Here is a 16,463-nt window from a genome sequence, read left to right as displayed (position 1 = left end):
ATTGGCTTTGGAATCCCAGCCCTGCCTTCACTCACCTCTTGCTGCTCTGCCTGGGTGGCTAAGTGCTCAGAGTTCAAAAGGTGCGTCTGTGATTCCTCGGGGATCCCGTTGCAGATCAGCTCCCCATCCCGAATGGCCGCGGGTGCAATGAGAGGGGGTGGAAACTGGTACTGAGATTTTATAGCATCGGGAACCTGTTTAGTATAGAAGGAGGAGGAGACGGAGATAGTGCCAACACGTCCAGTTGATTCTGCCTCTTCTGTCTGCGGTGCTGATGCCCGCGGGACCATCGTGCACTCTGGGGTCCACTAAGACAAGGAGGCTCAGTGGGCTGCAACCGCTCTGTGCCTCAGACACACACGCATTAGCTAGAGAAGGCACAGAGCTGGAAATGACAGGCATGCGCCCCGTCCCCCACCTTCTTCATTCAGGTCTACGGCCCGCAGAAGCCAGAAACCATTGCTTTGGCCTAAAGAAGTGTAGGGCTGACACTGGACACAGCTTCAGAGTGGTACTCTCTAGGCTCTCACTGCTCAGCATCAAGTTTGGGAGAGTAAGCCGTATCTGAGAGGTAAAACGTCAAAGGAGGTCACATTTACAGTGGAAATGCTCAGCACGAAGTCTGGCCTGTGATAAGCACTCAGTCAATGTCAGTTTTCTTCGTCCACTCATTCATGACTCATGAAACAACTGAAGACCTCTTTGTTGTACAAAGACAGAAGACACGTTCTGAATCATGCCATGTAAGGATGAAAGAGCCACACAACAAGCCAAGAGTCATTCATACATTCAACCAACATTTATTGAGTACCTCCTGAGTCTGGACACTGTACCCAGTCCTAGAGATCCAGAGATGAAGAAAACTTAAGCTCTGCCCTCAAGGAGCTCACAGTCTCGTTGGGGGAGATAAACATTACAATACAGCGTAATGGGTCCTAGAATAGAGGCATGGCTAAGGAACTATTAAAAATATGGAGGAGAGTGCTTGTTTCTGTCTGGGGGACAAGGACAGATTTTATAGGAAGGCAGTATTTGAGACTTGGAAGTTGAGAACTTCCAGGCAGACAAAGGGGAAATAAGGGTAGGGGAGCAGCATACAAGGCAAAGAGATGTGGAAGCACATGACGGACTTGGAAAACATTTGGAGAACAGATTTGGTGACCGAGTCCCTATGGAGGATAACAGAAGAACTGAAAACGGTTCCCAGAATTTTGCCTTGAAGGACCGGGTGGAGATTGCGGTCATTCACTGAAACAGGAAATACAAGAGGAAGAGCAGATTTGGAGGCAGAAGACTTTCGGTCTTGGGCAAGTTGAGACTGAAGTGTCTGTGGGATGGGCAGACAGATATGAATCCAGACATGAGGAGAAAATCAAGAGATATGGAATTGAGAGACAGCACCATTAACGGTGGTGGCTGGTGCCATGGGCTTGTCCAAAGTCAGACAGGAATGGGAGGGGGAGGAATGGAGTGGTAGGCAAGCCTAAGGTTGCCCCCCTTGGCGAAGAGTGAAGGGGTTAGCAGGAAGAGGAATCCCTAACACAAAGTTCTTAGCCAATTTTGCTGCCCTGCTCTACATCAACAATGAGGATGGTTCAGGTCAGAGCTGGAACACTGTCCACCACCGTCCTGTGCTACCACAGTCCTCACTTCACTCTCAAATTGTCCAGTACGGAATGCTCAGCAGGCAGCTCTTTCTGCCCACGTGTCCTGTCCCCGTGCTATAACAAAAATACTTGTCTGCCCTGCAAGGAAAAAAAGGTGCTATTCAGGCAACTCGTGCCCTTGGATTTTCCTCAAGAATAGGGAAAGCTTGGGGCACCCAGGTGGCTCAGCTGGTTGAGCATCTGGCTCTTAATTTCACTCAGGTCATGATGTTATGGTTCAGGACATGAACCCGAGTCTGGTTCTGCACTGACAGTGCAAAGCCTGCCTGGGATTCTCTCCCCACCCCTTCACCCATCTCTGCCCCTCCCCTGCTTGTGCTCTGCTTCCTCTCTCTCTCAAAATAAATAAATAAACATGAAGGGGAGGGGGGAAGAATAGGGAAACCTTTGAAGGGGGAGAGGGCATTGTGAAATAGAATTTTCTCAAGGCTTTCTGGGACTGTTCACTTCAGCCGCCAGGCTCTCTTCCAAATCCACATGGTGAATTACACAGTTTAGTTTACTTTCAGATCTGTTTTACTGAGATATGAGGCATGCCACCTCTATAATACCCCCAACTGAAAACACCTTGATTTAATTTTAGAAACCGGTATTTATATTGAAGTATAAATATTTACACACTTAAGAGATTGTTATACAATTTCCAACAGTTAACATCTTGCTAGCTTGCTAGCGCTGACATCCACTGGAAGTGATGGGAGTGGGGTGAGTGATTTAAAGCGTTGCTGCCACCAAGTGGCCATATTTGAGAATTGCTGGTCTCCACTGGCACACAGCACAGCCTGTGTGCAGGATTATTCCAAAAAGAGAAAAATCAAGCTTCTATGTGGGTCCACGGTGTTGGGCTCTCTAGGTTAAATGAATGAGGAAACTGAATGGCTTTTGAGAAACAGCCTCAACACCACCAAATGCTTTTCAATAAAGGAATTTTTTCTGTTGATCTCAGCAGATCTCAGCTAAAGTTGACACTTTAGCAACTGTCAAGTGCATACAAGAATGTCAGATATTATTACGGCAAGGCCACAACTTGGAATATTCGTTATATGTTACCAGCACCTTGGAAAAACAGATTTAACTCTCCTTTAGGCATTTTCCTCTTAAGTTTCTCAGCTGGGATAGCTCCTCCCTTCCACATGGGTCTCTGCTTTATCACCATCACCTTCACCCCGCCAGACAGCTCTTGGAAAGGGGCCACCTCCCAGGAACAGATAGCATGAGTACCAGGCCAGGGGTGGCAATAGCAGAGCACATCCGTCTGGCGGAAGGGGCTAACGAGCACTCATCAGGAGAACTGAAGACTTGCAGAGTTTGGGGTTTGGCCTTGGTAATCCTGACCACCGCCCTCAAGTATTAAAATGTGTGGTCACATTCACCACTTGTTGAGACACCACAGACAAATCTCAGGGCTTCAGTCTCCCTGTCTATAAATTTGGGACCACAATCCTCTGTCTATCCCATGAAAGCAATCAGAGCCCACTCTCCTGCCTGCTCCAGGTTGGGACTCACCTTCAAGCTTCTTCTTTTGACTGACTGGAGCACTCGGCGGTTAGGAGGGTGCTTCTTGTGGATTCGGTTCAGGAAGTCCACTTTGACCACATGCTGCGAAATGGTGTCCTGGAAACGGTCAAACACCTGGCACCGATTGCTCAGCGTCATATTCTTCTGGTTCAGCTAGGGACAAAGCAGACACACTTTTACAATGACCCTCAAAAGGCATCCCCTCCCAACTAACTATCCTCTAGGTCTGAAAAATAGAAGCCCTTGGCCAAATAGGTTCCTTCTGTCAGGGGCTGATACGTCAACACCCCTGTCAGAGGGCTAGGGAACACCGGTTCCCTGACTTTCTCCCTCAGTCCTGCCTGGTCCAGAGAGGGAAAACTGGTATGTTCCTATTCCCTAGAGAGGCTTGAGGGGGACAGGAAATAGGAAATTAGTCACAAGTACCCTTCAAATCCAGCCTGACAGCTCAGACCACCTTTTGCCAGTGGACCCTAACAGAGCACAGGTTTCAGAGGACAGGCGGGGCCTTGGCCCTCGAGACCCAGACTTCCTTTTTAGCAAGGCACTCATTCCCACGGGAAGCAGGACGGTTTCCTATATAGGAGCTTGGCTAACAGCAAGGATCAGCACCAGAATCCTGTGTGTTCTGCTCTATTCCTCTTCCAACATACCAGGGAACATTAGTGAGCCCATCTGGATATCACAGTCCTGCTCTAGAGGAGGAGGAAACCCTGGGCTGCTCTAAGAGGCCGAAGGGAGGGAAGAAAGAATTTTGCGCAGCAGCATACAAAAGGCATATAAAAACTATGCCACTTTCCCTCTAAACTTTAATGCAAAAAAGATCTGCTCAGAAGCTTCATGATTAGTAAGGTAGGAAAAACCCCTAAGTGGCTAAGTAAATAAATTATCTAATTAATAATTTTTCATCTGTTGGAAAGTTGCTCTTTAAGATTCATATTTGGGCGTATAGCTGATGGTAGTTTTTTTCTGGTTTGGCAGGAGGCAAAATGAAACACTCGTAACTGAGCTTGGAGAGAAGCTTCCTCCTACATAAACCTTTCTGAGCAGCGTTAGCCAAATGAAGAGGCCAAAGCAAACGTTTTTGCCCCATGTGTGCAAGTCTATAACCAAGGCTCCTCAGTGCAATGTGAGGAGCACTCTGTCACGCTGAGGGTCAAAAGACATTCCGTGGTCATTACCATCTTATACACAATGTCTTAAGCAATAATCTTTTTAATCTGGAAAGGCTGAACTTATAAGGGAGCTGCTCTTCTGAAGCCCTCACCCATTCAACCTTGTAAACGGCTGTTCTTAGTGCCTAGAAGGAAAGGGCCTAAGCCTAAGCCTCTTTTGGAGATAGCAAACTACAGTTCTGTTTTAGCCCCAGGAAGCGTCTGGAAAATGTACCCAAGACTCCTGGGAGATAAGATAAAAGGACCCTTACACCAGTCATTCACTCAACAACTTACTATCATGCACCATGGTAAGGTGGGGGTCAAAAACTAAAGAGAAGGGGAAGATCCTCATGGGATGCCTAGGACACGTTAGTGTTCAATAAATGGCTGAATGTTTGGAACACTGTTATCCATGTCAATTCTTCAATTCTCCCAAGTTACTGGGATTTGACTGTCATTCTTGAGATATGAGAATAAACATTTTAGAATTTCTAGTTTGCTCCCTCTAAAAATAAGAGACAGGAAAATACAGAGGCAGCTACCACGAGAACATTTATTCCCATGAGTTGGATCGAATATACGCACCCCCCCCTCCTTCATGGCTATAACATCAACTGCTCAATTCACCATGGAATAAATTTATGTATAAACAATCAAGTCTGCCTGTACAGCTAAAACAAGGCATTGTGGGAAAATGCAAAACGCACAGCTGAGGCATGTCAAAGTGATTGGAACTGAGTAGGATGGTCTGCAGAAATCCGTATTTGAGAGATTACATAGCGAACTCTGGTACAAAGCTGACCTTACTATGCTTTCTACTGAATCAGGCCATGCCCTGGCTGTGCCCAGAGAGAACAGAAGGGACAATGCTGTACTTACCACCACATGTTCGATGTGATTCGGACACATCCATCTGCCCAGGGGCATGGCAGTGAGCGGTGGCTCGAGGCAGTCCATGTGGAACAGGAGGGGGCAATAGTCACACTGGATGAGAGGGGCCACACGGCAGCTCCTGCAAAAAAGAGATGTAGGCCATTTCTGTGGCAAGATGGGAGAATTCAAACCAACCGTGCACTATGGAATAGCCTCTCCTTAATCCTCACAACGTTCTCCCAGGGCCTCCTCCCCCAGTGATCAGTTACACTCAGTTAGGAAGATGGATGAAGTTGGGGGCTACCACCAGGCTCTCCATTATTCTCTAAGAGGAATGTGTCTTGTGGGGAAGTGAATGTTTATTTGGAGTATAGCTAAAGTGGCTGTCAGAGCAGGAATGATCAATGCTCAGTGCCCACAGGGGGAAGACAGCCAACTCCGCTCTGATTTTTCTACTCCTTAAAAGAAAGTAACTACCTTATTTAAAAAAACAAACAAACAAAAAAAAACCCAACAACAAAAAATCCCTCTAGCCCTGTTTCTAGAGTCTTACACTACAGCAAGAAAGGATTTCTCTTCTGCGTGAAGCACCCAGCAAAAATGACACAGGAAGAGTTGTGTTGGGAAAGAATTCTGTGATGTATTCATGTATATGCACAGTTCAAGGGAGGGGCTTCAGCAAGTAACTATGATATTCCCTGGGTCCCTGAGATGCACTGGAGCCTCAGTCTGGGCCTGGCTCAGAGTTCTTTCTGCTGCCCTACTATCTAGTTCCCTATAGCTTTTGTTGTGGAACCTTTCTTTCTTTCCTTTTTTTGGGAACATTTCTTTTTGATGGCTATTTTCTCCTGCTATCCTGCCCTTCTAAGATACCCAGGCCAGTAAGTCCAGCGTCAGTAATTGAAGCAGCTGGTTCCCGTCACTGAGGAGATCCTTTTTGAAGGAAACCAGTGTCTCAGGGAAGCTACAACTGGGGCAGCCTGGAGGCTTTTGGAAGTCATCCAGTCTGATGCATGTTAGCTACCATGGATACTTGTACTGCTTTTAAACTCATCTTTGGTGATTTAAAAAGTTATTTGCCCTTTCCAGGGACCTGTGTCTCTGCTGGCCACGGTTCCTCTTGCTAGCTAGTCAAAATATCTCACGCTTCTGTTTAAGTCCAACCCCTCCTATTCGAGCCTCTATAAACACAGTCTACAGTACTTAAGGGAATTTGCTGTGAAGACAGTCAAGGCTCTGGTCAATTAGTCACTCAGTCTCTGTACTCATACCATCAGAATATGGGTTATCCCCATTTAACAGACAGAGTTTGGGAGAGATGATGGAAGAGAGAAAAAACCTCATTTGCTGAATATGGGGAAGAGTCCTTAGTATGGACGAAAAATACCTGTTACATGTGAAGCATACTTTGACTGGTAAGGGAACAAGACCATTGTGATCTAACTCATGCTGTGTCTTCTTAACATTTTTTCCCGTGGTTTCCTCCTTTCTTCTCCTCTTGCTAGAACCTAGAAGAGAAATTAATGGTGCTGAACTCTCTTGGATGCAGAGTTCCTAGTCTGGGATATGGAAACAACAATAAGTGAAAGGAACAGATCTCCGTAAGAGCATGTGCCACAGCCAGCCTAGACACGGGTCTCTTTCTGAGACCCCCTCGGCTGGTTTCAAATGAGAAAAAAGAATAGGAAGGGAGGAAAAGGAACACTGAGACATAAATCAGAACTATGGTCTGAAGTCACCTGTTCTGTGGCAGAAACACATCTATGTTTTGCAAACATGAAGTGGTCAGAAGCTTAGGTTGTTAGATACTGCAACCTAAGAAATACACATGCCCGAGTCAAATGGTCAACAAAGACTGTTCTGTGGAGGTGGCTGAAGAAAAGACTATAATTTTACTGCATTTTTATAGAAATCAGAAAAGTTTTGATTCTATATACCTCCTGCTGACTGAACAGCATTCTTAAGCCTGCCAATTTCACTTTCTCTGGGAAAAAGAAAATAACATCCAGAAGCTTTGTGGCATCAAGTAGAAGACATGATTAAAGGGGAAAAAAAGGGCAATTTGGTAACATTTTATCAAACTATAAATGCATAGTTGTAACCCAGCAATTCGAACAGTAGGAATTTACCCTACAGATACACAACATTATATTTACAGAATTATTTGAAGAAGCATCTATAATAACAAAAGATCAGGAACAACCTGAATGTCCATTAATAGGAGATCAGTGAAATAAATTATGTCATGTCTATATGATAGACTATTATGCAACCATTAATAAAAACTGAGGAATGTCTACATTAATATGGAAAGATCTCTAGAGCATACTGTGAGGTGAAAAAAGCAAGATGTAGACCAGTATACCAAATAAGCTATTTAAAGGGAAAATACTGAGCATATTATATTTCTTTGCTTATATACGCACAAAGAAATTCCAGAAGGAGATACACAAGAACCAAACAGTGGTTATCTGAGAGGGATATGAAGGTAGAGATCAGGCAAATGGCAGGCAGGGGTGGAAGGGCAATTTTTCATTTTAAGCCTTTTTATATTTTTCGGCTTTTGAACCATGTGAATATATTACCTATATTTTTAAAAAGGGGATACCTTGAAGGGCAGAAAATAGAAAACTGAATAAGCACGGTCAAGGCTAAAACCTTCAAAGATGTCCAGGAAGAACAAAGAACAGGAACATGAGAGTGGCTACTCGCCCGGTGATCCCACAGGCAGCACTGCCCTCTGGCTGGACAGTAGTCTTTTGGGGCAGCTGGGGCGGGGGGCGGGGACGTGACACTTTGGCTAACCTGGTAGTGCAGTGGTACAAGTCAGTTCATTGGGCAACTGAAATTGGGTGGGGTTCCGCTCCATGGCGGCAGCGATCAGCAGCTCAAAGGGCCGCCTTAGCTGGGGCTGCACATAGTCCGGCTCAGCTGCCACTGGCTCCTCGTCCACGTCAATGATGTCCTCGTCGACGTCATTCTGCTCAGAGGTGGGGGTCTCTGTGCTGGCGTTGGATGTGGGCGTGCCAGGCCGGCTGGCTCTCCTCTCCAGGATCCGGGCGTGGGCAATGGCCTTGAGTTCAGTTTTGCTGGCTGATCTGTCCAACAAGTCGGTATCACTGCTGGGAGATGTAGTCCGTTTGCCGGATTTGTCCACCAGTCCATTGACGTGGCCCAGCTCCTTTTTCTGCTCTCGTTTCTGTGCAAATGAACAGGTAGGCCCATCACATAAAGTACCACAAAACAGAAAGAGATGGATACTACAAAGACCACTAGCCAAAATTATGAAATTCTCCAACATGTTACAGACTCATCCACCTAGGGACTTGGAACACGGGTCTGTCCAAGTTGACAAAACTACAGCTGAACTAAACTAAAGCTGGCGAAACTGCAGCAGAGAATCACCAGACAGCAGGGAAAGTTAGAAACAATTACGCACATTTATCACACATCATTTACTTGAAGTCATCATTTGATGCACACCATCTCTATACAAAGTACAGGGGTAAAGGGATTAAAAGTTACCACAGCGAGAATAAATTTAGTGAGGCTAAGGGAGAACGGTGAGAAAAATATAGCAGGACTCAACATCACTGTAGTTTGCCATGGAGCATCCTGACCTCCTGAATGGGTTTAAGAATTTTGCTCAAAATAAAGTCTGCAAAAGCAAAGGTAAGATAGGCAAACAGAGGTCCCTGTCCAGGGAGGTTGGGTGCTGACAGGGAAAGTAACTACACTGCAAGGTGGTGGGGTTGTGTGTGGAAGGTAGCCACCCAGCGACCACAGTGTCTGAGAATGGTGGCTTTCAGTATTTCAAGTTTTACTAGGACTCTGGAAAGGACACTTCTTCAAATGGGAATGTGGGGAAATGGAAAAAGACTATATTTATTCAGTAGGACTGGACGACTGGTATTACATTTTCCTCTAGGACTCCAAAGAGCAGTCCAATGAAGGTTTAACACTGGTCTCTAATCAGGAGACCCGGGATCTGTCCCAGTTCTGCCACTGATTGCTTATGACCCTGGATGACTCAGGTTGGTGGGCAGGAGTTTCCCTGTCTGTAAAGTAAGACTAGTAAAACCTTTCTTCTCCTCCTTTCAAAGATATGGTGGAGACAGAGGGTGACATATGTGAAAGGGATGGCTGAGTCGGGGGAAGATCTAGCCTCCACTAGGAACAGGACCTGAACATCAAAGGTTAATGAGGCCCAAAGGATGAATCATTTCAGTCCACTTCAGCGTAACTACAGGAGGCCAAAGAGGGATAGAGGTAGTGGTGGTGGAAAAGGCAGATTTGGCACTGGTAGGCAAAAAAGCCCATTTGAGAGCATGTCACTGTGGCATTTCGGGGAAAGCACACTATGTTAGAAAAAGGCTACTGTAATCCCTGTCAAGCAGCTCTGTTTCTAGAAAACTGATGAAGAGGCAATAGAAATTTGGAGTAAGACAATTTGGCTCTGTTAATTCTTTGGAGTCCTCATTCTACATTTGTAAGCCTCAGTTTCTTCCTTTCTAAAATGGAGGTACTATCACCGGCACCCCAAACGACTGCATGGATCAAATGAGAGAACACATGTAAAATACCCAGCATTTGACGGGCACTAAAATAATGTTAGTTCTTCTTCTCCACCCTCTTTTCCTGGTTTTACTTTTTCTTTCACGTCCAGTTTCTGGAGTGGCAGGTTTCTGAAAGGCCTCCTGGCTGGTAGGTGCTTCTAACTGGCTCTGCTCTAACCTAACTGGGGATGCACAGGGAGAGATGCGGACAGGTGGTTAGGCTGGAGGACAGCCTGGTTTGTGGACTTCAGGGGCAATCAAACCATAGCTGGGGCTAACTGGCTGACTTGGCCTTGCCTTGCCTTTTAATAAGAACCCGTGCGCAGATGTTGAAAAATAAAAGTCTGTTTACCTTCTTAAAGGCTGAAAACTGTTACACACATAAACCACAATCTCTGAATCATCTCATCCTGTTTCTGCAACCAAGGAAATCATCATTCATTGTGACATCATGTTCAGGGGCCAGGAAAACAGAAGTGATGTCACAACAAAGGCAAGTTGCTTGGTGTGCGATTAGTGTGGGGGGAGGGAAGGGGATGGTTTACAGTTCATAGACAGATTCTAATTCACAGCCTCTAATTTGAGGATTGGGTCTCTCATATTCTGACTGGAAAAACAGCTACTTCCTTTTTTGATAAAGAGGAATTTAGCTTTTGCACGCCACAAAAGTTCTCAAAGTAGAAAATCATGTTCTCAAAGCCAGTACTGAACTATCAAAGCCAAGGGAAGGGGAGCTAAAGAGAGATTAGGCAACCTGGGGTACAAAAGGCTTCCGAGTACTCTCCCACACACCCAGCCAAGCCTTATTTGCCTTGGGGTGAGGGGCATCCTTCTTCCATCAAGCTGGAGAAGCAGCCTTGCTTTTCTTCAGCTATTTTCAGTCAGGGATAGAACTGCCACATTCAGGCCATTTTTCAGGAGGTCTACAAGTCCTCAGTCTACTCCTGTCACTAGTGAATGAACATGGCTCAATAAATTAACACACCTCTTCTGCCCATTTCAGCAGCCCATGTTTGGATTTTAGGCCCTACTGGATTCCAAACAGTCACCATGGGGAGAGTGAGGGTGATTCCAGGGCTGGAAAAGACAAGAAGAAGGGACGAAAATGCCTTCAGGGCCAGGCCGTCTTAGCTCTAGAATATCAGTGCTCTAGATCTGGCATTCTGAGCAAAGCCTTCAGAAAGCGCCATTATTACCTTTCGGCGAACAGTGCACCGGTGACACATCCACTCCCCAGGAGGCAACATCTCTTCACTCAGTGGAGGATTACTGTGGGGAAAAGACAAGGGCAAGACTAAGTACTAACCTTTGATGCAGCAGGAAAAAGCCTAGGTAGGTCTGGCACAGAGCTACCTGTCCCTCGACTCCTATTCTGGCCCGTCCTGTAGCACTGCCAGGGCTCTTTCTCTCATCTTTCAAGATGCTAACGTGGCATGGTTTACAATAACCTAAAGAGTGAGGACCTACTCCCACATCTTAGGAAGAGAAGCCAAATCCAGAGCTCTCAACATTGGGCTTTACAGAGAAAGACAGAAGTAGTCTGGAGCCTTGAGAATCATCCCCCAACTATATCATGCTAACAGAATCATTGATAGGTTCTCTACAGTCTTCAAAGGTTGTCGGTATAAGTCTAAGCTCTTTCATCTGCAATTCAAAGCCCTGTGTAGCACGGTCCCATTCTACCTTCCCAGGACCCTTTCAGGTACGCTTTCGCCAGGTCAAATTGAAGACTTGATATTTCTTTCTCTAGAGCCCTTTCCCACTAGAACGCTATGCCTCTTAAACCCTATTAATCCTGTAAGGCTTAATTAAAGATGGCTGCAAATTGTTTGCTATTCCTACCATCTAAAGGTAGGCCATTTCCTTCCTCTTGAATTAGGCTTGCCTTGTGACTTGTATTGACTAGTAGAACGCAGCAGAGGTGACCTATGTTGTAACTTCTGAGGCTGGCTCTTAAGAGACCTGCAGATTCCATTTTTTCATGTTTGGAATGTTCCATCTCAGGGCCCTGCTCTCACGCCAAGAGGCCACACTCAGGAGAGTTAAGGCGCTCCAATTAACAGCTTCCTCTGAATTCCAAGCCAAAAGCCAGCATGAATTACTGCTATGTGACTAAGCTGTCTTAGATCATGCCAGCTTAGTAGAGCTTCTAAAGTACTGTGGTCCCAGACAACACAATGCTGAACAGAAAAACCACCCAGCTGAGCTAAGTCACCACATGGACTTGTGAGAGAGAATAATCAGTGTCTGTTTTAAGCCACTGAGTTTTGGGTAGTTTGTTACACAGCAACATGTAACTGAGTACAGCTCCTCCATGTGCTCTGCCTGGATTACTGGGACCTCCTGGATATGTGGATTGTATGATTTAGTTCTCTTTTGCGACTTCTCATGTTTTCCCTTGTGTGGCAGTTCTCGCTCTTTTTTTTTAATGTTTATTTTTGAGAGAGAGAGAAAGAGACAGAGAGAACATGAGCAGGGGAGGGGCAGAGAAAGAGGGAGACAGAGAATCTGAAGCAGGTTCCAGCCTCTGAGCTCTCTCTCAGCACAGAGCCCAATGCGGGGCTCGAACCCATGAACCGTGAGATCATGACCTGAGCTGAAGTCGGATGCTTAACCAACGGAGTCACCCAGGCACCTCCTCTTTTTTCTTTCTTAAGTTTTATTTAAGTAATCTCTACACCCAAAGTGTGGCTTGAACTCACAACCCCAAGATCAAGAGTTGCACACTCTTCTGACCCAGCCAGGCGTCCCGTTCTTTCTTTTCCCTTTTCTTTTCTTCTTTTCTTTCTTTCTTTCTCTATCCATCCATCCATCCATCCATCCATCCATCCATCCGTATATCCAATTTTTTTCTTTAGTGTTTGTTTATTTTTGGGAGAGAGAGAGAGAGCAGGAAAGGGGCAGACAGAGAGGGAGACACAGAATCTGAAGCAGGCTCCAGGCTCCGAGCTATCAGCACAGAGCCTGACGCGGGGCTCGAACTCAGGGACCATGAGATCAGGACCTGAGCCGAAGTCAGATGCTTAACCAACTGAGCCACCCAGGCACCCCCATCCAATTTTTAAAAAGTTAAGCTCTATGCCCAATGCGAGGCTTGAACTCACATCCCTGAGATCAAGAGTCACATGCTATACTGACTGAGCCAGCCATGTGCCCCTCTTATTTTTTTCATTAGAGGGACCAAGACAAGGACTAAATCTCTTCCCACCTTGTAGCTTTATAATACAGAGGTTGTGCATACAGTAGTCACTCAGTCAATACTGAATCAAAATTAGAGCTGTATAGGGCTGGCCTTACTGAACCTCCAGATCATTGATTTCCACTGAAGTTACACCAAGAACCATATGTATGAGACTTTATTAAATTCTTGAGAGAGTCACATTTCTAAGTCTGTACAGTAGCAGTTCTCAAAGTGTGGTTCCCAGATCAGAAGCAAGCATCAGTGTCATCAGGGAACTTATTAGCAAAGAAACACAAATTCTGAGACCTCACTTCAGGCCTACAGAATCAGAAATTCTGTTATGGAGAATGAGGATACATTTATGCTAAAGAAATTCTTATATCTGGTTCCTAGCAGTCAGAAGGGAGTTTTTCATCAAAAAAAAAAAAAAAAAAAAAAAAAAAAAAGAAATACTAAAAAAATAATTGAGGGCTGAATATATAAGGACTCTTCTTGAAGTCCCAAGGCTTAATATTATGCTGCTCTACTGTTTCTATCTACAAGAGCACTTGGCTTGGCAAATTTTCCTAGCTTCTGCTTTGCCACGCTTCCCTGGAGACCTGAACATACATGTCAGGATATCCACTAAGTCCTCACAGCTCTTTGCTTCCTTTCCTCCCTGTTTCATTGGTGGACTCTCAGGAGATCCTTAGTAGGATGCAGAAAACCTGGAGGCATACTGGCCTGTTGTGACAGGTCTTCAAGCCCTAGAGGACCATAGGTGAATGTCACCTGTAAAGTCTTCCCTAGTTCTCACCAATGGATTTCTGCATAGCCTACATCCAAACTAATGAAATGTATGCATGTAATTTGCAAAGGCTTACAGACTCTGCTATGCTTCAGCAACCATCATATTAAAATTAACCCTGAAAAGGCTGTCACTTCTGATTCTGTTTTTCATCATTTCTTTTCATCTGCCCATTTGGCTTTGTACCAAGATACTCTTTACCAAACATGTAAAGCAGAGAAGGGCAAGGCAAGGTGGTTTGAATTGAGACCTTTTACTAAGATGTAAATGGCTTCCTGGCCACTCTTCATGATTCCCTCAATCTAGCCCCAACCCCTATTGGCAGAATGAGTTATTGAAAACACAATTCTGATCATAGCACCCTCCTTATTAAAAAGCCCTTCAGTATCACCCCTACCCTATCCATTATAGGATAAAGTTCAAACTCCTCAGTATTGTAGGTTAAGACCCTTGTGGCCAGAATCCTGCCTCTTTCTCTAGCTTCATTAACCTGGTGGCTCCCCACACAGTCCATATACCCTTTCTTTAGTCTGTGTGTCTGTTCATTTTGGAGCTGCTACTTACAACCACAAAAGCTGGCCCCTCCCTCATTCCTTCACCCAGTGGATTCTTTATCTTTTGGGGCTCAAGTCAGATATTACACCTCCAGGACGCCTTCTCTGGCAGCCCCTGATTCCCTATAGCACTTCTGTACCACACTGTACTGAAACTATTATGCACTGGAACCCCCTTCTCTATGCTTTATTTACCTTTGTACCTCCACACTCTGCGAGGTGCCTGGCATACACAAAGTACTCAATAAAGCTTTAGAGAACTGGCGAACACTGGGGCATCTGGGTGGCTCAGTTGCTTGCACATCCGACTCTTGATTTCAGCTCAGGTCATGATCTCACAGTTTATGAGTTCGAGCCCCACATTGGGCTCTGCACGGCCAGTGTGGAGCCTGCTTGGGATCCTCTCTCCCTCTCTATCTGCCCTTCCCCTGCTCACACTCTCTCTCAAGTAAATACACACACACACACACACACACACACACACACACACAGAACTGGGGAATACTAAAATAGGCTTCTAGGAAGCAAATGAGGCAAAGCAATGCAGTTAGGCAGGCACTTGTTTTTGGTGGTTAAATCGCACACAAAATAATTTGTTTTCTAAGTCACGAAATGGTAAGATATCAAAGTCAAAGTCCACACTTGCAAACCAACCTGACTCATTTAAATCCTCTTTAAACAATTTGGTTTCTTGGTTCTTTTTCTTAACACAGGGGTAAATTGCTTAAAGTCTGTATTAAGGGGCTCTTAAAAGTAGCTCCTGGTTGGTTTCTAAAGGATTGATTTTAGAGATACCAACTTTAAGAACACTTGTTTCTCAGAATTCTAGATTATGGGCACAGGCTCCTCTTGTCTGCACTAAAGTGTGTGATAAGGGCTGTGAGTTTAGGGAATAGTACAGAGAAGTCAGAATGTTATTTCCAGGATGAGCACAGAACATTTAAAAGTGAGACCTTGTTGAGATTTTTGCTGCTTTCTCAAAGACAGAATGCGCATCTTGAAATAAACTTGAAAATGTGGCATCTTTTTAAATGTTTGTTTATTTATTTTGAAAGCAAGAGAGAGGGAGAGAGTGCACGAGTCATGTCAGGGATGGGTAGAGAGGGAATGCTAAGCAGGCTCCAGGCTGTCAGCACAGAGCTGGACTCAGGACTAGATCCCACGAACTGTGAGATGATGACCTGAGCCTGAGCTGAAATCAAGAGTCGGCTGCTTAACCGACTGAGCTATCCAGGTGCCCCGAAAATGTGCTATCTTGAGAGAAGGCAGTAATATATGATAGGATGGATAGGGAAGGAAAGTCTATGTTTCTAGAAAATGAACATCACAGGTACACCCGGAATACAGAAACTGCCCACGATAAAGCTTTCTCATGACAATGTTTCCTCTTTGCCCCTAGTAATTCCTTTCAAGCTAATATTTAGAAGGCAGTTTTTCAACTCAAATATCTAGAGCAAAAGGGATTCATGAAATGGATCCAGGAAAGACAGACTGTCACTGGAGTAATAAGCTCAGGAACTAGTTCCGAAAGAGGCTGTTGTGCAGACAGACTGGTTTGATTCGCTATCAGAAATTTTGCCAACAGGGAGAGGATTCCAGGGAGAAAGGAGATTCTGCAGCTTCAAGACACTCATGTACATAACACATTCTGGAGACTTCCCCATCTCAGCTGCCCATCTTAAAGCTCTTTCTCCCATAAGAATGGTGTTCCCATAAGTTTAGTGTGCAACTTTGAAACGATTACACGCCTACCAGAGTCTTTAAATCAGGGTATGTCTGTCAAGAAAAACAAGGCTTTGTCTCAGCTCCCGCTCATCCCTATATATCAACGAAGACAAGGTGCTCAGAGCCATTCTCTATAAAAGGAAATCGTTAAAAGTTAAAAGTCAGGTAATGTTGGAAATGCTCTATTAGAGTTTCTGCTGTGCAGCAGTGAAAACCATGAGGACACTATAATGAGCCAGTACTGCCTGTAAAGACATCAGTATGCTTCCTAGTCACTAAAGCTCAGAAACAGCAGAGTGACAATCTCATCTTACGTCTACATAGCATATTACAGTTCACAAAGTGTTTTCACAGATGCTCTTATTTGATCTTCACCAGCACACTGTGACAATTCTTATTCCTGTCATACAGGTGAGGAAATGGACTCATCTTAAGCCATGGAGCC

At 45.0% G+C, this 16,463-nt stretch overlaps 1 protein-coding gene across 10 annotated transcripts in view; it reads right to left on the bottom strand.

The window, feature by feature from the left end:
* The window catches only part of PHF12 (PHD finger protein 12), a 41,031-nt gene that overhangs the window by 7,809 nt on the left and 16,759 nt on the right, over positions 1-16,463 (bottom strand). For 8 of the 10 annotated variants that reach the window (XM_042966956.1, XM_015534819.2, XM_042966955.1 and 5 more), the window contains 6 exons: positions 10,968-11,040; positions 8,021-8,414; positions 6,603-6,723; positions 5,222-5,354; positions 3,174-3,338; positions 36-194 (listed from right to left, as the gene is read on the bottom strand). In XM_042966956.1, the coding sequence (XP_042822890.1) occupies positions 36-194; positions 3,174-3,338; positions 5,222-5,354; positions 6,603-6,723; positions 8,021-8,414; positions 10,968-11,040 (1,045 nt within the window). The other 2 variants (XM_042966957.1, XM_042966959.1) reach the window with 2 other exon arrangements.

This window comes from Panthera tigris, chromosome E1 (genome assembly GCF_018350195.1).
Source record: "Panthera tigris isolate Pti1 chromosome E1, P.tigris_Pti1_mat1.1, whole genome shotgun sequence".
Taxonomy (NCBI): Eukaryota; Metazoa; Chordata; class Mammalia; order Carnivora; family Felidae; genus Panthera; species Panthera tigris.
The sequence above is the reverse complement of the archived record's forward strand: the minus strand, read 5'-3'. Positions and strand labels throughout refer to the sequence as shown.